At 47.1% G+C, this 25973-nt stretch overlaps 1 protein-coding gene across 8 annotated transcripts in view; it reads right to left on the reverse strand.

The window, feature by feature from the left end:
- PTPRT (protein tyrosine phosphatase receptor type T) overlaps window positions 1-25973 on the reverse strand; it is a 1173155-nt gene that overhangs the window by 52315 nt on the left and 1094867 nt on the right. For all 8 annotated transcript variants that reach the window (XM_037810913.1, XM_037810912.1, XM_037810909.1 and 5 more), the window contains one exon: window positions 13416-13503. In XM_037810913.1, coding sequence (XP_037666841.1) covers window positions 13416-13503 — 88 coding nt within the window. The remainder of the gene's footprint in view (window positions 1-13415; window positions 13504-25973) is intronic.

The following is a 25973-nucleotide window of genomic DNA, read 5'->3' on the forward strand; positions in this document are numbered from 1 at the left end:
ATGCCCACTAGGATAGCTACTAAAAAAAAACAAAAACAAAAAATGGAAAACAACAAGTGTTGTTGAAGATATGGAGAAATTGGAACTCTTGTGCATGGCTAGTAGAAATATAAAGTGGTGCAGTAGTTGTAGAAAACAGTTTGTCAGTTTCTCAAAAAGTTAAACAGAATCATCATACGACCTGATAATTCATCTCTTAGGTATATATGTCAAAGAATTGAAAACCGGGCTCAAATAGATGCCCCAATGTTCACAGCAGCTTTGTTCACAATAGCTAAAAGGTGGAAGCATTTATGTTTATCGACATAAGTGGATAGACAAAATGTGGTATATACATGCACTAGAATACCATTCAGCCTTAAAAAGGAATGAAGTCCTGATACATGTGACGACATGGATGAACTCTTGGCAACGTTTATGGTATGTGAAATAAGCCAGACACAAAAGTTCAAATAGTGCATGATTCCACTTATGTGGAATCTCTAGAATAAGCAAATTCACAGAGACAGAAGGTCGATTAGAGGTTACCAGGGGCTGGGAGAGAGGGAATGGGAGTTACCTCTGAACGGGTGCAGAGTTTCTGTTTGGGGTGATGAAAAAGCTTTAGCAATGGAAGGGTGGTGATGGTAGCACGGCATCGTAAAAGTAATCAATAAATTGTCCACTTAAAAATGGTTAAAATGGCAAATTTTATGCTCCATATGTTAGCACAATTAAAAAAAAGAAGACCTTTAAGTGCTGCTTTTCTTTTTCCTTTCTTTTTCCAGCTTACCTGTCTGATTCTGGTTTTGTCATTAACTACCTGGGTGAGTCCTAGTGATTTCTTTAGTAAAATGGCAGATGAAAATACCTTCTTGAGAGGGACAATGACAAAGAGTCCATGAAAATATTCGGAGCATGTTATGTGCTGAATCTGACTTAAAATGCTCCATTTTCATGCTTGCTTAAAACAGCAAATTTATCTATTTTCTACACGTGCCCAAATTGCTGTTCTTTGGCCCCTTCAAGTAGTGTTGCAAATTGACTGTCAGCCACAGAAATGTTATCAATACTATCATTAAAGTGAGCTGACTAAATCATTATAAAAGGGGTCATCAATAACTAAAAATCACATTATAAAGAATACCTTTTCAAACACAATCCAGGCATAAACAAGATTTGCAAGTTTTAGTCCATGGTGCATTTACTTCAAATAACACCAAACAAAAGCCATTAAAGAAAGGTGGTATAGCAGAAGAATCAGGATAATCCTCGTCAATTAATTAAGGTGCACTCTGACACACAGAGAGAAGCATGCAAATGGTGGTGCAAGACATGGAGCACCCTAGTTGAAGGAGGGTCACTGCACACACATCACTGCATAGTTGCTGTGCCCACTGGCCAGTTCACCTTACTCTGGGGCAGTGGTGCAGTCCCCAGAGAGCTGTGGGCATCCCCAAGGGTCCTGGGGGGGTCAGGGAAGTTAGGTCAGTGTATCCTACTAGACTGATAGGGTACTTTGCAGTTTGCAAAGCATATATATTGTTACTAACTGAAGCCTCCTTGAGGGCAGGGACATTATCTGTCTTGGTCCCTGTTCTGTCCCCTCCACCTCCTAAGGGGCCTGGCAGGTGGCAGGTACTCAGTAAGTACTTGCTGAGTGTGTAAATGTGTCACTTCATTGAATTCTCACAAGAATTCTGTGAGAGAAGCAGGATGGGTTCTGTTGACCTCTGTTACAAATGAGGAAACTGAGGCTCACAAAGACTGCCTGGCCACACGGCCAGTGAATGATGGTGCTTGGAGAATGAGGTTCTCTTAACTGTGAGTTCACACACTCCCGTTTCCACAGAGGGGTCTGAGCAGGAAAACAGAAACCACTTCAATCACACACAGTAGAGGGAATTAATGATAGAGAATAAATTACCTGTGTGGTGAAAGAGTTGAGCTGTCAAACAGAGTAGAGTGGAGTAACTCAGATCAGCAGAAACGGGGAGACACTACCTCCCCTGGGGCTGGGGGGACAGGGGAGGGGGTGAGATTATCAGAACCTGGAAGTTGGGGCCTCTTGGTGGAAAGTGGAGTCACAGTGGGGCTCTGGTGGGAGCTGGAACCAAGGAGGAGATTCCCTCGCTGCTAAAGAAGGCGTCTGCGACTGAGGTGGATGGGGAGAAATACTTTGGCTTCTCTCTTTCTCCTGCCTTTGAGTCTCCCACTGGTGCCTCTCACTGGTCAACCCCAGCCAGGTGTCAGCTGACCAGCTGACGAGAGAGCCTGGGAAATGCTGTCCACGGGCTCAGTTCCTCGTGATATGGAATAGAGCAGGAGAAGGCAAGGAGTGGGTCTGATGACAAATAGGCCCAGGACTGGCACTGGATACCACCTCATAGTCATTCATTCATTCAAGAAACATCCGTTGAGTATCTGCCATGAGTCATGCACTATGATAGAAATGAGATAAATGGAGGCCAGGTTTCTTGCTCATTGTGGGGGAGATTTTCAGTGGAAGAAACTAGAGGCAGTGGGGTATGTGGTATCTTCCCATTTTGCAGATGAGCAAAATGAGCCTCAGAAAAGTTAAAGAAGTTTCCTAAGTTCCAAGGCCCATGCATGGCCGAGTGGGGATTAGAGCCCGGGTCCCCCAGACAGGAGCCCCCGCTCCGCTCACTCAGGGCACCACGAGCATCTCACAGGTTCTACTTCTGCAGTCTGCAAACGGCTGGTCCCCAGCTCCCACGGTCCTCTAGCATCAGAGTGGGGCTTCCTGGGGGGACATTCCAACCCCTAAGCTAGGAGTTCTCAGACAAGGCTCAGCCCTCGCCCTGTACCCAAGGGGTCAGGCCTTGTTACCAGCAGATACAGAAGCTGTGAGCCTGAAAAAAGTGGAATTGCATATTGCATTTTCACTCCATGATCTCAGTAATGACTTATTGATTCAAAAATCTCCTTTATTTCTTGACTTATGCCTGCCCCTGGAGTCCATAGCACTGGAAAGATGAAAGAGTATTTTGCTTAATATAAAATAAAACTTAAAAATCTGAAAGCAAAAACTAGGAAAAACAAGACAAAAAAAACCAAACTTGTTTCTTTTCATTGAATATTCTTAAAGGCAAAAGGTGCCTGTAACCACCAGATGATGGTGTCTGCCAATTATCCCTTCATCTAATCTTAAGCTCACATTTCCTGGGCACCTATTAAGTACCACAGTAGCTGAAGGACAAACCAAGTGTTTCAGATGTGACACTTGTGCTTAAGGAGTTTGTAAAGTTAGTAGGGAGACAGATACATAGAAGTGGAACTTCAAGTTCTAGCAAGTGTTCAAATGGAGAGCTTTGTGAAGTGCCGTGTGAATGAGGAATGAAAAGTAAGGCTTGATCAGTGGGCAAGGAGGGAGAGCCTTTCCATCAGAAGGAATGGTGAAGTGAAGGCCCATCCTGGAAAAGGAAGCACGATGGGCAGCTGCATTTGCTGCCCTGTGGATACAGAGTGTGAGGAGAGTAGCACTGGGAGAGGAGACAGAGGTAGAGAGGGCTCTTCATGCCATATTAAGGCTTACGGTCCTGGGCTCTGCAAGGCATTCAAAGACAGTCTCCCTTTTCTGGGACCATGGAAGACTGTTTTAGTATGAAATGACCCAGAACCATCCCAAGTGAGCTAACTTCTGGCATATTTTTCAAATATGTGATTGTGAAGTAGAGATACGGGTCAGGTTTGGGTTCAAATCCTAGTTCCACCACTTGGAAAATTAGTTCATCTCTCTTAGCCTTGGTTTCCTTAGCAAAATGAAGCCAATACTATACGGTTCTCAGAATTTGGGGAGGATTAAATGAGAAAATTCAGGTATAAAAAGTTCTAAGATGGTGCCTGGTACACAGCAGGTGCTTTAAAAATGGTGGTTCTGGGCTGGAGGTGAGGCAGATGGAGAGCTGATGGCTGTAGATGCTCAGAAACTTAGCACTCCCCATGTGTCCTTCTTCTGTACCAAATATAAATCCATCTGTCTGCAGAGGCCAAGAGCTACTGTGTGAGTTCATTAAAGGGTGGAATTCACCTGAAAGTTCACCAGAAAGGCATCGCAAGGAGTAGCAGTGTCCTCATGGTTTATTTATCCCTTGTGAACGATGATAATATGGTTCTGCGTCCCCTTCTTCTTCTAACTTTATATAATTAGAAGGATAAAAAATTGTGTTTACCCACGCGCACATGGAGAAAGATGGGGTGGCGGGCGGCGTGAAGCAGTTTATACGAGGTAATTTACAAGCAGCCCAGAACGTTCATTATGCTCTATCTACATTTTGCAAGCTTGAAAAACAGCTAATTTGGTGCTCCTCATTTGATATTCAAGACCAGGAGAGGAGTTAAGCAGAGTCATCTGGAGGAGAAGCAAACTCTACAAGGGTGAGGTAAGAGGGAGCTGCACACATCTCCCTCCCCCTGGCTCCCAGCTGAGGGGGCAGATGGGCAAGAACTGGCTCGTGGGGAGGACAGGATTGGTGGCCGCAGGAAGAGGGATACACAACTACAGAGACGTGTAAGTCCAAGACCACAGAACACAACTCTAGGGGAAAAGAAATATCATCCTTCTGGAATTGATCTGCTCCTTGTAGCTTTAGGACAAAGATCAGTAGTGTGTCAGTAAATGTTTAACAAATAGCTCTCTGGGGGAAAAAGGCCATGATCTGTAACACCTGCCGATTTCTGTGGTGTAAATAATCCCATCATGGCTGACTGCAAGCTTCCAGCGTGGCACCAACCGGCTCACAAGATTCCTAAAAATTTAACAATCTGCTCTTGTGAGCTTCAATACACCACTGATGGAGGCCACACCCTTACCCCAGCCCTGATGCCTTGCATGATTTGATGGTTTGGGGCCCACTACCCTCTCCAGGCTCATGCCCTGCCCCCCTCCACTGCTCTGATCACTGGGGCTTCCTTCAGTTGCTCAAATGCACTCTGCTTCCTCTGACCCAGGGCCTTTGCATACACAAAGGAACACCCCAGTCCCCTTCTCATACTTTAGTTCTCGGCTCAATGTCCTTTCCATGGGAGGCTTCTACGATCTCCCCACCCGACTCCTTAGAGCTCCCTGCACTTTTCTTCAGAGCTCTTCTAAGAGTTATATTTCTGTGATTGTCTAACTAACCTGTGGCTTGCCATTACATGCTAAGGGAGGGTCCTCCTCAACAGTGGCACACAGCAGGTGCCCAATAACTATCTGTTCAACGAATTTAATTCATGTTTGTGTCTGAAGGGCCAAGAATTGGAAAGGGGCAGGGGCTTCCTTGCTTAAGACTGTACAGTTGATTAGGCAACATGGGTCTGGGACCCAAGGTTCTTTACACAAGACTGGCAGTTTGCCTGGATCCTGCACTCAAAGCCTTCCTCTCCCCACAGCTGACCCCTCACCCCACCTGCAGGCCTAGCCTGTCCTCCCTCAAGATTGGCAGCCAATTATTGCCTTCAGCAGGAGGGAGGTAGGGGATTGGGTGGACTCTGAAGGCAGACCTGAGGACTGCCACAGCTTAACAATATCACCTGGTTCCTTGAACCTCGATTTACCCAATTACAACATCTAAATTGTATCTACCTTTGCAGATTTGCTGCAAGGATTAAAGGAGGTAAGATATGAAAGCAACTGGTACATTGTTAGATGTAAATTTAGTTTTATTACACTAGACGACTGGTTCTCAAAGTGTGGTCCCTAGACTAATAGCATCAGCAACACCTGGGAGCTTGTTAGAACTCGCAGATTCCTTGACCCCAGCCCAGATCCACTGAATCAGAATCTCTAGGATGGGGCTTAGCAATGTGTATTTCAACAAGTGCTCCAGGTGATTCTGATGCACACTCGAGTTTGAGAATCTCTGCAGAACAATGTCCAGTTATTTAGCATTTCGGTGCCCTTATATTTTACTTCAATCTGTCTTGGGAAAGAACAGAAGGTCTTACTGGAACTGGGCCATGAGGCTAGAGTATCCTTTGTGTGAGGTACAAGAATTCACCTGTATTGAGCCTGTAAGATAGATGTACCAGGCACTATTCTAGAAGACCTACGGGTACCATCTTTGATTCTAATAGTAATCCAGTGAGGTATGTATTGTCACCTCCACTGCATGGATGAGAAGCTCAAGGCTCCAAGAAGTATACTATCTCAGGAGAAGGTAAAAGGTTGAATGTTTCATTATTGAGGGGTGGGGTCCTTACCCCCTTCTGGAATCCCAAGATCCATTGCTTCCACATCAGTCCTCTCCATCCTTGCCCCCACCCCCCCAATCTCCTCTGACCCCAACGTGGGTCCACAGGCTCATCCAGAGGAAATGACTCAGTTTCCTCCTTTGTGCAGTTTTAACTCCAAAATAAACCACAACTCCTCCTCCCTTCCTCCATCATCAAAGGTATCCCAATAAATCAGTCTTCTCAAGTCACATCCACTTAAGGAGAGAATCACTTCAGAGAGGTGAGGCTGGGGAGAGAATATCATTTGGATACATGATGTTCTTTCCCCCTATTTTCTGAGCCCTGAAGAGCGTAAAGAAAACATGCAGTTTTTCAGAGAAAAGAGATTGACTCATTATAATGAATTGTGGAGCTGAAAAATCATTTCCCAGAAGTACCGGAAATATTAATGCCATCATCTCGCAAGAGCCGATAGGGAGGGGGCAGATAATTCTGCTGAGACTGCTTGGGAACCCCACTGAAGCTAAAGGTCTGTGCATTCAATCTTGATTGAATTACCATTAGCAAGAGAGAGGGTGGCCTGGGCATGAGACAAGATGCCCACATTCTGTGCCCCCCCTTTCTCTGCCAGATCCATATCTGGTGGAAGTTGGACAGCTCCCTTCTGCAGGGCCCCATGAGGAGCTGCTCCAATGTATGAAACATTTTGAGGGGCAAGGGGGACAGGAGCCTTAAGGGTAGAGGGGCTGAGCACTGAGAGAGTTAGAGAGATCGTGGCCCCTCTGAGGAACTTAGTGTATCATCTCAGCTTGCTGTCCAGCCAATGCCTCCCTGAGGAAGGGAGAAAGGTTGCTCATTTTGATTCCCTCAGAAGCAGGACCTGAAATAAGGACTTGAGTGCAGATATTTGATTTGGGGAGTGATCACCAGAAACACTAGGAGGGGAGTGGGAGGTGAGACAGAGAAAGAAAAAATCCAATAACGGTGTGCCAGCAAGGAGGTTAATACTGTGGACAGCTGGGCTTGATCCTGCCAGGGGACTTTAGAAGATCAAGCACATCCCAGTGATTCCACCCAAGGTGGGAGGGAGCTGGGGTATTTGTGGACCTGCTCCACTGGGCCCCTGGTTGAGGGCTGTTCCTGGGACTTTGCATTTTCTAGCACTTCTTGCCTGCCCTGCAAGCAGGCAGAGAGGGCTCCCAGGGTCAGAACAAGGCAGCAGGAAAGGAGACACAAGTGTTGGCAGTTGGCATTAGAGCCAGCGGGTACAGAAGGGGTGGATATGGCAAGGCACTGATGTTGTTTGCACCAGGAGAGGTTTGTGGAGTAGAGACAGCAAAGGAGGATGGAGGTGCAGAGTCAGAAACACCAAATAAGATACCCACTCTGTCACCCTCACCCCTATCTCTGCCCCCCAGGAATCAACAGAGAAACCTGCTTCAAGGAAGAGTCTCTGGGCTTGTTTCTGAGAACAGAGGTGAGTTCCTTGCTGGGGGTGGGGTCCCTTGGGCACACTTTGGCCCCACCTCCTCCTGGAAGAGAACAGCCTCTCTGAAAAGCTCATCCTGGTGTACAATCTGTTCTGAGGTCTGGGCCCTTAGCACGTTCTCACCCCACCACCCACTGCCACCTGCTCACCCCCCAAGAGCCAGGAAGTGGCTGGATGCAGAGAGGACTCCTTGGTAGGGAGCATGTGACATTCTAGGAGGCAAGAGACCAAGGCCCAATCACAGCTGTCCAACAGACTTGCGGTGTGACGTTGGGCGGGATGCTCAACTTCTCGGGACCATTGCTCATCCGTGGGATTCAAAGAGGTTATAACCCAAGTCTCATCCAGGTTTAAAAGTCTGTGATTCAAGGGACCACACCAGATTCAGATTCAATATTCATTCATCTTAACTTGGCCTCTCTGCACTGAGAGCTACCTAGAAACATACTACAGATGCAGAAACTGAGGGACAGAGAGATGAAGTGACCACGCTAAAGGTCGTGCAGAAGGTGAACAGCAGAACTGGGATTCGAACCCAGGGCTGCCTGATCCCATGCCTAATACTCCAATGCACCTGAGCCCCAGCCCAGTGGCTTTTCCTAGGCCAGTAGGAAAGTAGTCTCAGAAAATGTCCTGTTTATCTTGTTTGCCTTCTAAGCACCCTCTTCACCCTTCTCCATTTTATTCTTTAAATTCAGGAGGCTGATCTCTGCAGACACAAGCAGAGGTTCTTAAATGCATCAGCATCACCTGGATGCTGTATTTTAATACAGGTTTACAATACTGATACAATAGGTCTGGGATGGAGCCTGGGAATTAGCATTTCTAGGAAGATCCCAGGTGGTGCTGATGTCCCTGGTTCAGGGACCACACTTGGAGAACCAACAGACTATGTCAACAGCCTCCCTTGTCCTCTGGCTTCTAGCTGGGTTCAAACAATGCGAAGCACAGGGAGATGACTGGCTGGAGGGGAGAATGTGGCAGAGGCCCTTCTTCCTTCTGCTCCCTTCACTGGGGCACCAGCCCTCGCCACAGTCTGTCTGCCTCCAGGTCCCGTAACCTCTCCGTAGTGCAGCCCAGTGGCCTGGGGTGGTGACAGTCCCTGCGTACTGCACTATGCCTTGTAGTCTCCCCACACCAACCTTCGTACAGAATTTCTTGATTACACTCTCCTCAATTTACCAGTTTGAGTTGAGCCATCTGTTTTCTGCTGGGACCCCCACCGATCCACCAGCCAAGAGCCTCATTTTATAAAATACGCAAAATCTTGGATCACTTCCTCTGCCTCAGTGTAATTTCCTTCTTGTCAGTGCAGGAAGCGCCCTCTAGAACTTTCCATCTTGGGAATGCTTTGGCAATCTTGAAATTTCCCCTTGTTAACAACCTCTGCCCTAGAGCTGCTTCTTATATCCCCCATTCATCTCCTCCCCTTTCACTTCCTTCCCATTTCCATTCCCTGGAAAGGCACTGACTCTATTGCTAAATTCTAAATAGAAATGGAAGAAAGGGGTTATTTAGCCAAAGTTTTCCATTGTTTCATTTTAGGAGTGCCCTCCCTCCTACTCTCCCCCTTTCATCTTCTCTGTTCTCCCTGGCCTGGGCCTTTGTCCTCCACCCCAGCCTCTCCGTGCTCTGGGTTCCTTAAGATGCTAATCACACCCGGTTTCTTCTGGCGCCAAGAATGTTTCTATTTATCAAGCCATGGCAGGCTTTGCCTTTGGGAGGGACACATACAAGGGCAGGAACCCTTTCCATTCCTCAGAGCTGATTCTCTTTTACCTTTCTCAGTTCACTTCCAAGATTTTGTTTGTTTGCTTTTTGGTCGCCGTTCATGCTTTGCACTGCTTTCGGAACACACTGGTTACCTGGCTCTGTCTCGTTTTGTGCTGTGTGCAGACTCCTTCCAGCCCCGATTTGTTACAGAATTATTGACCCTTAAATTAGAAAGGAGATTTGGGTTTGTTTAAACCCATCCAGGTGGTATCATTAAGGGGTTTGGCTCCCCTCTGCCTTCATTTGTGCATCCCCAGAACTAGATGTGAGGATTCCAGGGCAACTAGTTTCTACAGGGAGGGCAAGGGGGCGGGAACCCCCGCAGGGGAGGGCAGAAGGGAGACAGGGAGCAGAAGAGGGCAGCCAGTTACTGTCCCCTAATCCCCACGGGAACTCTGGGTACAGGTGTAGAACACACACCTGGGAGGAAGGGCGAGGGAGTTGGGGTCTTCAGTGGTTGAGGGCTTCTTCTGGGGGCGTTAATCCCTCGGTATTTGCCAGATGCCTTGTGCAGGGCAGAGCGTCTTCCCCAGCTTTGAACAAAGTTCTCAGGCAAAAAGAAGCGGACAGGGCAGGACTAGGGTGAGGCAGGTGAGGTGCCTAGGGTTCAACATTTAAGGAGGTGCTTGCTCTCAGGGTCGTGCGAGCGCAAGATCAGCACCTGAGAGTGGGCACCACCTTAAATGTTGGCTGTATGCCTCACTCGCCTCATCCTAATGCCAGCCCTGGGTGTGACGCTATTTCCTGTGTGTTGCTGCACGATGAAGGGGTGAGGCCAAAGCATGCGGGTCGGACCCCAAAAGCACCTGCTACACCTCCCGGTGATGGCAGTCTCATCCCCTTCACCATTTTTCCTTGCTTCCTGGAATTCCGTCTTCTCAGAAGCAGCTCTAAGAGAATAGATTGCTCTTCTCCTCTACCACGTCCCAACTCTCTACTCTCTTCATTCGGGTTCAATATATTCTTTCTTACTGGAATAGCATCACGCCAAGTGTCATCTCAGTCCATCGTTCCTGGGTGTTCTCGCTCTTATCTGGGAGGCCAGAGGGCAAAGACCTTCAGGGTCTCATGGAGAGGACAGGTTGGGGCTTTCCCACAATCAGTCCAGCTTTACCGAGCGCCAACCATATGCCAGGTTTGGGGAGACAGACGTGAAATGCAGTCATGGTCCTGTTGTCGCAGAGCACCCATCCTAGTGAGGGAGGCTCACAGTCAAAAGTGGTCATCCCAATGCTTCTCAAATCACCCTGATGACCAGGGCTAAGGGGAAGACACAGCCTGTGCTCAAGGAGTGAACAATGGGGATTTGGCCAAATTTGAAGGGTCAGAGAAATCTGAAGAATAGGGAGACCTGTAGGGCAAAGAGAGGAGGGAAGGACACCTGTGCAAAGGCCGTGTGACACGGAAGAGCATGGGTGGCGTGAGGGATGGATTAAGGCCAGCGGGGCTTAACTGAGGACACTGTCATGGGGAGGACGGGGTGTGAGATGAGCCAGGAGAGGAGGCTGAGGGCCTGTGAATAAGAACCCTAGAGTGAAAGGAAGCCATTTGAAGGGTTTTCAATAGGAACATAACATGATCCAATTCACGTTTTCAAACAGTCCTGCTGGCTTCTGTCAAGAATCAGATAGGTTATAAGTTTGGACCAGGAAGGAGTCTGGGCAGAGTCCAGGTGAGAGATGAGGCTTAGATGAGCAAGGTGAGCAGTGGCAGGCTTGGAGAGAGATGTGATTGGGCTCTGACCCTCAGGCCCAATCAGCTTTGGCCTTGCTACCTGATATACTGATAATTGACCAGATATACTGGTCCCTTAGGGAGTCGGACCTCTTCACTGGTATCTAGTTATTTTTTTTTTCTTATCTTCACAACCTTTCTAGGAGGAAGACATTATTCCCCTTTTACAGTGGTTTCCCAAGGTCGCAGAGCCTACAATTTAGTGGATGCTAGCTGAACTCACGTTGTGATAGGGAGAATGAACAAATAGCCAGATATTTTAGAGCACGGCACACACAGTGCTTGAGCCAGTCAGAGCGAGCAGCACCTATGGCCATGGTGGGAGCTCCCTGGGAGCAGGGACTGCATCTCTCCACGCCCAGCATGAGGAGGCCCATGTGTCATGGGTCTTAATAAGTGTTTGCTGACTGTTTGAACATCTCTTCTGATGCTTCATTTGCAAGAAATCTTGCTGTCTGCATTACTATCTTCCAAGAGCCAAATTATATATTTTCTGATTAGTTCCACCATTCATAGCCCATTCCTAAATCTGCACAGGAAACAGCTAAGCTAAAACTTCTGCCTCTTTCTTCCTTTCCAAGCTGGCTCTATCTTACTCTGAGTTTTTTCTTAGGCAATGTCTAGACATTTTAAACAAAACAAAGCAAAACACTGAATTGGTGCTAGAGATAATTGCCATTCAGGCTCTCCCCATCCCACATTTTTATTTGTGAAACTGGCTTACCCTGAGAGATGAGACCAAGGACTGTTACCCACCCAGTTGATGAGATGTCAAAAGGTCCTTCTTGGCTACACTAAGTCAAATTGTTGAGGCTCCTGTGGGCTTTTGTTCTAATAAGAACATGTGCTCAGCATTTTGTATGAAAAGACTTTGTCCTCTCTCTATGTGGATTTGTAGCCTGCACATACCAACATTTTATGCACACATACAGGAAGATGAAGGCCACTGTGATGGTGTTTCTTCCTCTCCTCCCAGAACCGAGCACCACACATGGGGCACACAGGCAAGTCAGGCCTCATCACCTCTTGCTGGGACTATGGCAGTCGTTGCCACACCATTCCCTCTGCCTCTAGCCTCTCCCAATCGAATCTGCCCTCCATACTAGGCAGCCTAGTCATTGCTCTAAAGTGGACATCTGAGCATGTCTCCCACTCTGGCTTGTTCTGTGCCCCCACATGGGTGTACAGTGAACACTAGTTAAAATAAGGTGGGAAGATATATCCATCCTGCTTATCACTGACCCCAAGGAAGTAACTCCATGGCTAAGAGTAATGTTGTGCCAGGCACTGTGCTAAAGGCTTTATGTACCTTTTTTCAGTGACCCTATTTCCATTGTTGTTACTATTTTAAAGATGAGGAAACTGAAGCTTAGAGAGGTCGGGTAACTTGCTCAGGGCCCCAAAGCTGGGAGAGGCTGGAGACCTAACTGTCTGACTCCTAAGGGCTCTAACCACTGAACAACACTGGCTTCATCAAATCACTTTTTATAGGCAGGGTCCACGGGAATGGTAAAGCTCATTGTTGAGCAAGAGGCAACTTTCCATCCTGCCTTAGCTCAGCACAAGAATATGCTTTCCTCCTGCAAGCTCAGTGCCACAAAATGCCCCAGAGCCTGTCCAGGGGTGGGGTCTGGCAGAAGTTGGGTTGTCATAAATCCTCTCTCTTGTGTGGCCAGCATGGCCTTGGGCACCATTGAGCCCCTGGCTTGGTCACCCTGCCCTACAACCCTCAGGCTTATGCCAGGGATTCTGGCTCCTTCTGAGCATCACTCTTTGCCTGGGACCCCACCTTCCTGGAGGACTGTTATTTCTTTCCTAGGTTTCCTTGAACCCTTCCCTCATGGGCTGGACTTTGCTCCCTGCCACAATTGCTGCCAAGGTCCCTCTCTGAATCAGAGGAACTGCTGAGAGCACGGTGCTTCCGTCTCATCGGTGGGGCCTTCTCTATGAGTGCGCGTTTAGCTGGGCTTCCTCCTGTACTGAGGAATTCTTAAGCTAGTAATGCCAAGTGCTCCCCTCAGAGTCTTCATGGATCTCCTCTGCCTGGACCCAGCTCCCCAGCTGCCCGCTGTGGCTGAGATCAGTCTTGTTCTACCATCCAGGCCTGCTATGAGGGGAGGTTGAAATAAAGCTCCCAGCTAGCTATATGGACCCCAAACTGGAAACATCAAGATTATTCTGACCCAGGTAAAGAATAGTAATAGCTTCTTTTTCCTTATATTCCCAAAGCCTGGACCTCAGGGCCTCCCAGAAGGGCACTTACAGGATATGATGTTCCCATATCGATTCTTATTGCGGTTTTCATCCTCCTTGGCAGTGTCCCATGAAGCCGTCTGTCCCTCTGGTAAAGCCTGGAAAGCAAGGGCAGAAATGATTAGTGTGTCCTGAAGTAGGAATTTTATACAGGTGTAGAGAAGCCAATGAGGAGAATGAGACTTGCTGTGGTGGGACATGGTATAAAGGGCTGTGTGTCCTTGAATGGGGTCTGGGGTAAACACAGAGTTGGCTCCTCCAAGGACTATCTTGTTCATTGAGTCAAATGTTGTTGATGTCTTCTGTGTGTCGTGAGCTCACAGTCTGGTCCAGTAGGTGACTCATTCATTCATTTATTCAACAGATACTGACTCCATAATACGTGCTAGGCACTGTACTAGGGATACAGAGGACCAGACAGACAACATCCCATTGAGCTTCAAGTTGATTAGAAGATGCAGCAACTAAACAAATGTATAATTTTGGATAGTGAGAAATGCAATGAAGAAAGTAAAACAGGTTAAAGGGATGATTATAGAGGATGAAAATTGTTTCAGATTACATAGTCTAGGAGGACTTCTCTGAGAAGGTAACACTTATATCAATTCCTGAATGATGAGAGAGAGCCAGTTGTGCTAAGCAGCAGCAGGAAGTGCTTTCCAGGCAGAACGAACAGCAGGTGCAAAGGTCATTGGGTGGGAACCAAATGACCCTATTCAAGGCCTAAGGTAAAGCAGCAGAAAGAGGGTGATGGAAGCATCTGGAAAAGCTGGGAGAAGAAGGATTCTATAAGACCTCATGATAATGGGTATTATTCTAAGTGTGATAGGAAACTGTTGGAGGGTTTTGAGCAAGAGAGTCACTTGATCTTATTTTTGTTTGACAAAGATCAAAGGTCATATGAAGCACAGGCTTTAAAAGGGCCAGGAAGGAATCAGGGAGGCTAGTTAGGAAAATGTTACAATAGACCAGGCAAGAGGTGATGGTACCTGGGACCTTTGGACAGGGGTGGTGGCAGTGCTGGTGGTAAGCAATTATTTTCAGGATGCTCAGTTGAATATTGTTTTGGTTTTGGTTTCCCCAGAAGCAGACTCCGAGATAATACTTGAGGACCAGTGGTTTACTTTAGAGGTAATCCCAAGGAGCATGGGTAGGAGAGTGGAAGAAATGGGACATCTAGGGAACAGGGACAATCTGGGGTACATTAATGAGCAACTGGGCTTAATCCCATGGGCACATCTCATGTGGCATAGTTGTCCCACCAGAGGATAAGGGAGTTGGGGTACTTCAATCACCAGTTCCCGTTGGTCAGTGGTTGAGGGCAACTCCTGGGAACTTCCCGGCATTTCTGCCATGCTCTACAGGCGGAGTGCCTATTCTTCCACATTGAGGAAGTGCTCAGGCAAAAAGTCACAGGTGTTTATAGGAGGGAGCCACTAGTGGGATGTCAGCAGAGCACTGTACATACAGCCTATGCAGGAAAGAGAAGGATGGAAGCTGACGCCTAGATGGTTGGCTTGAAGAACTGAGTGGAGAGGGTTGTCATTTACTGAGGAGATGATGTCTGGGGAAGAAACAGAATTGCGGAGACAGGAATTAAGTGCTGTGTTCTGGACATGTTAAGTGCTTAGAATAGTGCCTGGCACTTACTGAGTATTATGTGCTTCTTAACATGGTCAAAATAATGATCATACTTATAACAATAATAATAGAAGCCAAATCTGAGATGCCTTTAAGCTGAGATGTTGAGATGGGTCCAGAGCTTAAGGAAATGGGAGTCATCAGTTTAAGAGGATGGCAGTCAAGGATAAATCAGACAAATAAAGAAATGTGTGGAATGATTTAACAGAGTTATGGAAATCCGGGGGTATGAGGCATTTCTAGCAGTGGGGACAGCATTATAGAAGCAGCAAAAGCATGAAGGTCAGGCCACAATTTGATCATCATCTCTACTTTGCTCTGGTATAACAGATGTAATTCCCTGCGCATTGCCTTGTGTACTGCTTGTAGGACTGGATTTGCAACATCTTCAGTCTACACAGCTCCCCATCAGCAGCAGTGCAGGGGAGAGGAGCTTCCCAGCCCCTGCATCCACCAGGCCTGTCTCTGCTCAGATACTCCCCAGTGGGTTCCTCCTAAGCCAGGAGTGGTCTGTAACCTGGTCAGGAGAAACTGAGCCATGCAGCAGGCCATGGTTGACCAGCAGGCAGGGCCATCGTCTATTAAAAAGCCAGTGTCCATGCCTGGTACCCTTTTGCTTGCTTCTGGTCTCCCATGTTTTAACTTGACCTGGGTGGGTCTTCTTCTTGAGCAGGGGCCAGCAAACTTTTTTGGTGGAGGGCCAGAGAGAAACAGTTTAGGCTCTGTGGGTTGCAATTACTCAGCTCTACTGCTGTAATGTGAAAGTAGCCATGGACAATGTGCAAACAAATGGGCGTGGCTTTGTCCCCAAAAAACTTTATTTACAAAAACAGGTGTTAGGCTGGTGTTAGCCTGCAGCCATATTTCATCAACCTTTCTTCAAAGAGCAGGACCATATTCTCATATTCTCACCTCTCAGTGGTTAGATAGAATTGGTGTCCATTCTGCTGTCTTAGCCATTCTGGATTCTCTGGAGAGGGGCTGGGAGACCCTTGCCTGGGCATCCCGGGCTAAAGCATGTTCTCCAACTTAGGTTTTCCCAGAGCTTTAGATTGGGGTGAATGGTGCCTTCCCAGCCCTTAAAGGATCAGAATTTTGTTCTTTGTGTATCCAACACCCTTAGACAGGCATCCTGTGGGGAAAACTGAAGAGGGGCTAGGCTTTGGGCACCAATCTCTGCCCTAAATCTGGGAATGGAGATAGGAAAATGTTCATTTTGCAAATGTGGAGCTTGTCTGGCATTCTCCTCTTCCCCCTCCTCTTGTTGCTGCTCCTCATTATATGCAACCACCACCCGGCCTAGACCATCGCCAGTAGCGAATAGTTCCTACTTCTTCAGGTAACTCTCAGAACTCAGACTCCAGCCCCTGCCTCATCCTCCCATGCCAACAAAGCAGCTCCAGCTCTCTCAGGCAACTTGCCAGGTTTATATATCCTTGATCCCCTGCGCTGGAGGAGCAGGCATGTCTCAGTGGGGGCACAGGACCTCTCCGTGCTCAAGCTGGGGCTGTACTTTCTACCCAAATCCCTTTGTGATAAAAGCAAACTGCTTATGCAAGCATACCCCCAAGAGTATTGTGAAGTCAAGATTAGGATATCCCATGTGTTTTCACACTAATTTTTTGAAAAAAAAAAAAAATCTTTTGAGTACCTGCTATGTGCTTGGATTTGGGTTACAGTTAGCTTCAGGTTTCCTTTATGGCTGCATGTTAGAATCATCTGGGGAGGCTTTAAAACTCCCAAAGCCAAGGCCACAGCCAAAATCACATAAAGCAGAGTCTACGGAGATGGGGTGCAGGCATCAAAGTTTTTAAAACTTCCTAAATAATTCTAATGCGCAGCCACGATTCTTGCAGTATAGTGAATTTACCTGAAGAAAGAGCTTACCATGAGTCTGCTTGCTGGCTTTTCTTGCTTTGGGTTTGTCCCCTCCAGTCCATTCACCACTCTAATCAGATCTTTCTAGAATGTGTGTAAGACCCCATTACTCCCCTTTCCATTGCCTTCAGGATGAATTCCAAACCCTTTAATAATACAAAGCCCTTCATGATTTTGCTCCATATGTCCCTAAATTGTCCCCTCAATTCTTGCCCTTATATCTGTATTTCAATGATAAGAAACTAAATGAAGTGCCCTAGACAATGTCAGGTATTTCAGATTTCTGAGACTTTACACATGCTGTTCCCTCTTCCTGAAATTCCCTTCTGGATGTCTGCCTGGAAAACTGCTCCTGATCCTCAAAACCCAGTTCCAGCATCTTCTCCTTTGTGAATCCCTCCATGTTCGCCTTCCCACCACCCCACTGCATCTCCAGGGAGTCAGTAACTTCCTCTATGGTTACACGGGCTTCTCTGCATCTAATAATTTGAACTTGGCCACGGGTTCCTGGAGGGAAAGAGTAGCTGCTTATTCATATTTGTGCCTCCAGAACCCAAAAATGGATTTGAACTTCATATCCATTTGAATCACCCCTTTTGGATGAATAAGTGAAATAATCAGTGAACAAGGCAGCTTCTGTGCATATAGAAGGCAAATATCCTGGAATCTAGCAGGTGAAAGTGACCTTGAAAATCACGTGGTCTCCTTCTTCCTCCCACCATGCCTTCCAGAGAGCTGATAAGCTGATCTGTGGCATCTATCACTTGAATACCCTCAGTAATAGAGAGCTCCCTTCAAAGCTTCTGCTGCATTTTTGCACCGCTCACTGGATGGTTTTTTCTTTAATCAGCTTCTCTGTCCTTGGCCTTCGCCCTGCCCCATGGAGCCCCACAGCCTAAGTGCGCACTCTCTGTCCTGTGACACTGTAGAGATTTAACGAGGTCCCAGTCATGCCCACCGTTCTTAAATGGCAGTTTGGGGTCCTCTCAGCGTTGAGGCCATGCTCTTCAGGAAATACCCCAGCAGGCAGATGTCCCTTGCAAATCCCAAGCCAACTAAACAGTCTTGTTGAGACCAAGTGAGTGACACTTCTCTATGGGAAACCACACAGTTCCCTGCCACGAAACCCTGGGAGCCCCTGTCTCCCCCTAGTGAGGATGAAGGAGACCGTGTGGGCTTGGGGGCTGGGATGATGCTGACAAAAGGCAGAGGAGGCAGCACCTAATAGAGCGGTAATGACCCCCTAATTGGGAGTCTTTGAGTACACATCCATTTCCCATTTTAGGGAGCTGCAATCAAACAGGGGATAATGTCTTGAAGAAAAAAATAAGTAGGGGTGAAAGTCCCGAAAGGGAGACTCATCTCCATCTTCAAAGTGAGTGAGCCGAGGGCATTATTTTTACATTAGTGGCTAGTTACAGTAGATTGACCAGGGAATGGTGGTGGTCATTAGGAGCTAATCACATTCTTTTGAAGCCAAAATTGCCATTGCATTATATTCATCCATTATCAGTCTCCACTTTCCTTTCCTCATTCTATCCTCTTCAGAGTGCTGAGGTCTATTTTTATCCTCCTTTCTGAGTGGGGAAATGTTTCCCACTCTTCAGCAATGTTGCTTTTCTAAGGCAGTCACTTTTCAGTTTTAAAAGCTATATTTAGGGATGTCCTCATCCGTGGATGACTGAACTATGGTATTCATAGAAGCCCCAAAAGTCAGGTCTTGAAGGTTTTTCTGAGAAAATTATTGCCTCATTTTACAGATCAGCAAAGTGAGGTCCAGAGACAGGCAGTAATTTGCTCAGGTTTACATAAAAGTGAGTGAGTGAGTCCTCCCACCCTCCTCCCTCCCTTCTTTGCTGATCATCTGGATGCTGGGCACTGTGCCAGGCCCTAGAGATGCTAGCAATGGACACGACAGGCAAGACCCCTGCTCTTAGGAAGTTTGTGTTCTATTGGGGTGGGGTGGGGTTGGGGGAAGGGGAAGTACAGACATTAAACAAGGACACAAACAAGATAATTAATGATTATAATAATTGCAATGAAGGCAATAAACAGGGTGCTGGGATAGACAGAATCACAGGGTGCTGGGATAGACAGAATCTGGGGCAAGGGGCCACTTTAGATAGGGTAGATGGGGCATAACTCGTGGAAAAGGTGACAGTTGAGGCAGAGAAAAGCAGCCCCTATCTTCGAGGAGATGGAGGTATGCGTTCTTCCTCATTGCAACAGGTAATCAACCCAACTTGTTCAACGACAGGTGTGTTCCTGCTGGCCTCCAGCTGACACATTGGAGCTGAAAATTAAATGATGAACAGAAGTCAGCCTTGCCAAGGGCTGGGGGAAGAATGTTCCAGGCTGAGAGAACATGTGAAGAGGCAAGTGAAGAGGCCCTGAGTTGGAATGTGCTTGGTGAGTTCTAGCTAGAACTTGAAGGGAGGCTCCGCTAGAACAGGGGAGAGTGATACATAACGTGGATGTGTGTGGTTCAGCCAAAGTCTTGTAGATCACAGTCAAGAATGAGGGTTTTATTCTAATTCAGTAGAAATGCTTTGGACACATTTTAGGAGGGGGAGGCTGGGCCAGTGCCAGCATCATGATAAATGGCTGACAGCACTTGTCACCAGCATTTTCTCTTCATCCTTGTTGACAGGTTTCATAGATTTTAGAATACAGTTATTGTCTGGTGCCTGCCCCAGACTAGCTCTCCCTGTGGTTGCAAACCACTCACTCATGAAGCTGAGGCCCCCTGGTGCCAATGGGAGGCTCAGATCACATGACCACAAGTCACAGGCTTCCCATGCTCTGCTGTGCTAACTCAGTCAGCCCAAAGGACTGTGCACCCTACCTCAGTTTCCCCACTTGATCCTTTAATTCCCAGCCAGAACTGAGAGTTGTCCCTGACCTGATGCCTGCTTGGCTGATTTCTACTCCTACCTGTTGGTTTGGTCCAACTGAGCAAGAGGGTCCTGTATGAAGCTCACCATACTTCTTTGGACACTGTTCTTTGCACCGAAGCCTTTTTGAATTATGCAAAAATAGTGAGACATCGGAACATAAGGCTCCCAAGAACAGCTCCTCCTCCACTCCAAGGCTGAGAGTGTCCTGTTCCATTTTGCTTACCTGTTCACCCTTCTATGCTCAGCAAATTCTGTCGGCTCTGATGCCTTCCCTCCCTCCCCTGGACTTGACTGTATCCCTGGAAATAATTGGATATGATATGCCCTGGGGTGCAGCAAAGCCAGGGCCAGGGATTGCTGACAAGGCAGTTCCTGGCTGGTGCTTCAGGGCCCAGCTGAGGGCCCTCTCCATCATCAGTGCAGCCCATCTGGGTTTCCCCCTTCCCTACCCACCACCATAGGCTCCTGATGCAGGGAAGAGTCCGGATGTACTCATCAAGGAGGCACCATTTTACCTGGGCCTTTCATTCTTTATTCTGTAAAGGAATAACTCTTGCACTCTACCTCTGTGCCTGACACTCTGTTAGGTGATGTGCACGAGTCAGGAAAAAGGCCGGGTTTTAAAAAGGCAGACGGGCTAAAGGGTTTGAATATTTTTACTGTAAATAATCTGACCACTCCAAGTCTTGAGTTATTTTTGTGAAACTAAGCTAATAATATATCCCTCGGGTTAAGGGCAGGGTAAGGATTTGACTACAAAGGGCAGCACGAAGGAACTTACTAGGTGATGGATGCCCACGTATCCTATCGTGTGGGTTTTTTCATAACTCCATGCACTTGTTAAAACTCACCATAAAAATGAATTCTACAGCACGTAAACTAAACGTGAAGCAATAACGCACCCCACAGAGATTTGTAGTGAATACCTGAGGTAGTGCCTGCACCACTGGCACAAGCCTGGGTGTGACAGGTGCTCAGAGCTCTTCCATCCCACTCCTTCCCAAGGATACAATAGTGAGGCCCCTTGGCCACTCCCAGGATTCACTCTGTGCCCCCTTTTGATTAGAAACACCCATCATTTATTATCACAAGAACAAAGGTGGAGGCTTCCAGCAACATCCATGCTGGTTTGCCTCAGAACAAGGGGTTCCTGGGATGCAGGACTTTTTGTTGTCAAACTGGGCTAGTCCTGGGCTAACTGGGACAAGCTTAGGCACAGGTGAGCAATAGTGTGCAGGGACTGGGATAGACTTTCATGAGCTGTTGGGGAGCCTAAGGCCTAGTCTTGGTTTTGGTTCACGGGGTCAGTAACCCCCCTCGTTTATTGGAGTCCATGGCCAGCTGTTGGGTGGCAAGGCCACCAAGGAAGGCTGTTCAGGTTGTGCACAACACAAGAGCACCACATTCAAGGGGGTGCCATGCATCTGGTAGACATTATAAATTTCTGTATATTTAATGAATATGTTCTGGAAGAAGACAATCATGTATCTTGACGGGGCACCTTTTGCTAATTCACTCGAAGGTGTTGTATTGTAATGGTGGTCTTGGCACGGTCCAGGCTTTCCACAAATGCCTTCTGTTGTGCTGAAAAGCAAACATCTTAGGGATTACAAATGGGACAGAAAAGGCAAAAAGGGATAACTAATGGCATCTTCTCAGAACGGCATCAGGAGAGCAAATATTATTGCACACCATGTCACTAAATGGACAGAAATTTATGAGTTCCGCTGGTGAAGCTAAGTGGAAAATCAGATCACAGCAAGATGTGGGTATTTGTGACAACAGCTTTGATGAAGGCAGAAGAGTTGAGCGTGTGCCTGCATGTAGAGTCAAAAAGCTCTTTTTAAAAGGCCTGATTAAAAGCCATGAGGTCTTTATTGTATGACAGATTTTAGGTCCGGGCTTCTCTAACTTTGGTAGGTATCAGAATGACTTAGGGAATTTGGTAAAATACAGATGCCCAGGACCTATCCTTTGTTAATGAGCCTGGGCCTCAGGGTTCTAGCGGTTCTAGCTCTCCAGGTGAATCTGACACAGATTATAGTTTAAGCACCACTATTTTAGCCAGTAAGGTAAATGGGAACAAGTTCTTAGGGAGGACCCAACTTAAAATGCACAGTGAGATACACCTATAGACTTCTCACAGATGTGAAGGTCTTTCTGCACTGGTTTCTTCTTTAAGAAGTGCTGCCTTTTTTTCTGGATAGACTATTCTTGATCACTGAAGGTTTTCACCAGGACTCTGCAATCCAATTCAGTTAATATTTATCTACTATTTCCAGGAGCCTCAGGGAAGGGACCCAAGTAAGACCCTGCAGCTACCTTCAAGAAGCCTACAGTTTAATGGGCACGCTCACCCCAGTCTATCTCTTTTCTTCCCAGTCCTGAGTCACCTTGAATGGTTGAGGGAACTCCTTCTACTCAACCCTGAGTCACAGACTTCCAGTGCCCACTATACACTCTATCCATCCCCATGCATGAGTGCACTGGTGGCTGTCTCTGGGCCAACAGCTCTGCCCCAAACTTGAGGGTAGCTAGGGTGAAGGGGCAAACTGTCAGAGGCCAAGGTTATTATCCTGCTCATTCTCTTCAGGAAAACTGTGCAGATGCTGTAATATTCCTATTGATCTCCTCAACCAGTTTAATTTCTATTTCTCTTTTCCTAGGCAGGCATCTTTAGTTCCCCTCCAAAAGCTCATCTGCAGGATCTCAATTCTTTTATGTTTCCAAGCCTTCACATATATGGTTCCCTCTGGTACACATGCCTTTCCTCTACCCAGTCGCCTCTGCTTTTCTTCAACTCAGTATCCCATTTTTTTGGTAATGCTTCCAATTGCTCTTGGCAGCTATACTGACAATAAAACAGAAATAAACCACCACCACCACATAAAGCTGCCCTCACCCTGTACTGCCCTTACTAATATGTCCCCAAAGCTTTTTAACTAGAGTTTTTTTTTTTTTTTTTCAAGTAATTACGTGATGTGGTAAAGCCATGTGCTTCCTTTAAAGCAGGGGCTTTGTTGTATTTAGCTTTCTAATGCTCTCTGATGCTTAGCACAGTGCGAGGTACACAGTAGAAACTTAATAGGTATTTCTGACCAATCTAGTGCTTATAAAGTAGAAGCATTTACTATCAGACTTTGGGGGTCCATGCCAACTATGCAGTCAATATTTCACAGAAGAGGAAGCTGGGACCACAGAGGGAAGGCTCTGGCTCAGGACCACCCAGCGTACTAGGGGCAGACTGAGAATCAGGTCTTGGCTTTCAGCTAAGGGAATATTGTTCACTTGGTTCAGGGGAGTGTTTCAGTATTAAACACTGAATTTATGAGTGGAAAAATAAAAATAGGCCAAAGAGAAAGGAAAGAGTTAATATTCTCTCCCACATGAGCTCTTTCCTGCTGTAAAAACTTTTATGTCTAAAATCATAGGGTTTACTGATGCCTTTTGGTCACACCCTGCAAATGGCTCATTATTTCCCTTATTTTAGTCCAGTGGGGGTGGACTGGAATGAGCAGGCGGAGCCCAGGCTTTCCTGTTTTGGTCACTATGTGCTCCCAGAGTTGAAGAACAATCCTGGGTTCCCCTTTCATTATGTGGGCCATGAATTCCCTGTACCTTCACTCAGAACCTCTTTCATCTGCAAAATTAGGAGCTGGCTGAGAACCTCTCTGGGGTCCCCTCCACTGGGATGTTCTAGTGACTGTTTCTAACCCAGGAGAAAAAGTTGTGGGAGAGGCAGAGGATGAGCCTGCAGGTGGCTCTGATCAGAGAAGGGGACCCGTGGGATGGCCTGAAGCATCCATCTCCATGGTTATGTCCTGCCAGGAAGCTGGGTGCTGCATCACCCACAGACGACTAACAGAAAGACAGCAACACTGGCCTCCGCCAATGAAAGCCAAGCCTGCCCAGAGCTGGAAAATGAACAAATGCTTGCTCTTCATTAGGCTGCATCAAAGTCCCCACAGCTGTTCCTTGTTGCCTTAAATAGTCTTAATGGCTCTGTAATAACCAGATACCTTCTGGTCACCCTAGTGGGCTCCTCCCATTTATTACGATGACAGGCTGCCCGGATCAGATTGCAAGTAAGATGCTTCCCTTCCTTCTCTCCATCACAGAGGCAGCTCTTCCTCCTCTTCCTCATCTTTCCCAAACCTGCTACTCTTGGACCATGGGGGCTGGTGTTTGAGAGGACACAGACAACCCTGCACCCCAGCAAGCATCTGGCGGCATTCACGGCTAAGCTTGGGGGGTTTAATGTTTTGTTACTGGGGAATGTGGGAGAGTCTGGGGGCAAGTGGTGGGGAGGGACTCTGTGGCTGGTCCAAGATCACGTGCAGAAGCCCCTGGGCCCTAACGTGGCTGTGTTCCATCAGCTGAGGGCACAGCACTTGTCTTCAGAGTCATCAGGTGTACCCAGCAGCCAACAGAGCAGGTGAAGTGATGGGTCTGCGGGCACAAGCAGGGACTCTGGACTCCATAGATGAGTGGTTCTCAACCTTAAATGTACATTGTAATTCCCCGGAGAGCTTAAAAAACCCAGTGCCTGGGTCCCACCCCTAGGGATTCTGATTTAATTGGTCTGATTTAATTGGTCTAATTTAATTGGTCTGAAGTATGGCCTGGGCATTGGGTTTTGTTTAAAAACTTCTCCAGGTAATTCTAATGTGCAGCCAAGATTGGAAGCTCTTCATAGAGGCCCAGATGTGTACAACAGGTCAAGTTGATTTGCCTTAGGCATCGTTGAGTTCTTAGGTGTCTAAGGTCCCTAGCCACTCAGGGTTGCTAGGACCTCAGACAAAACTACGGGGGTAGTGGCCCCAGAGGGTGGGTCCTATGGGACTGTCAGTGGGAGGAAAGCCCAGCTGGGAAGTTTCCCCTCCCAGGCCTGGCCATTCGGTTCCTCCTGAGATGCCTAGAATATCAGTGGCAGAAGGGCTCTTTGGATTGTGTTGACAAATCTCTTGTCCTCATTGCATAAGTAGGGAAAGGGGGGCCAGAGAGGGGGAGTGATCTGCCCAAGGTCACCCAGATAATTAATGAAGGGCAGGACTTGAGTCCCAGCATTCTGTCTCTCAATCCAGGACAATCCATACATTACTTCAAGTAATTGAACTTAAAATATGTATTGAGAGACTCAAGTTTCAATGCCAAAGAGAACAAACTGATTTTATGGTTCTACACGCAGATAGTGTGTGTGTATGGGGAGGGGGCTTGTCTGGTCTCTAGGCCCCGTCTCCTGGTTCAGCCAGTCCTGTCTTTTCCCTGATTTACTGACCTAGCTATCTACCTGCCAGACAGTTACATCTAAAATGCAGATCCAGTTAAAAAAAAAAAATTACCTACTTAAACTCTTCAATGGCTTCTTGTGGTCCCTGGAATAAAATATAAACTCCTTAGCCCCCACCTGCCCCTGCTGACAATTTCAGCCCCATCTCCCTCCATGCCCTTTCCCTTATTTTATGCTCCCAAAGTACCAATTGTTTCTGATTCTCCTGAGACCTGCTGTGCACATCTCCATGCCATAACTGATGCTAATTTCTCTACCTGAACACCCTTCCCTTCTTTCATTCCTATTCCTCAATCTCTGATTTAGGCTTTATCTTTTCCAGAAGGCCATTGGCCATCCATCCTCAGGCTAGGCTCAGTGCTCCCAACCCTCAAGGGTTCCCACAGCACTTTGGGTAAACACCTACTGTTATATTTTGCCAAGATATTAAAATTATTAGTTATATGTCTGTCTCTAATAACAGGCTGTAAATTCCTCAGAAGACTGGGCTCTGTCTATTTTACCTCTTCAGTTCGAGAGCCCACCAAAATGCCTGACCCACGGAAAATGCTCAAAAGTCGTCTTAAAGTTGAAATTCCACAAGGCTCAGTCCTTGGTCCTTGTCTGTATCTAAACTCATTTGATTGGTGGCCTTCTACAGTCTTGTGGCTTTAATTTCACCCATATTCCCATGACTCCAAAATTCCAGACTCATATACCCAACTTCCTCCCCGTCATCCCCACTAAGATGTTCCACATGCTCTTCTAGAACTTTGCAATGGCTTCTCTCCCTCACCAAGCGATGGAATCTACCCTAGCATCTGGGTATACTTTGCTTGCTTATAAACCAACAGAGCTCTGAGCCACCATGTAGGAAGTCAGC

Source organism: Choloepus didactylus, chromosome 19 (genome assembly GCF_015220235.1).
Source record: "Choloepus didactylus isolate mChoDid1 chromosome 19, mChoDid1.pri, whole genome shotgun sequence".
Classification (NCBI taxonomy): Eukaryota; Metazoa; Chordata; class Mammalia; order Pilosa; family Megalonychidae; genus Choloepus; species Choloepus didactylus.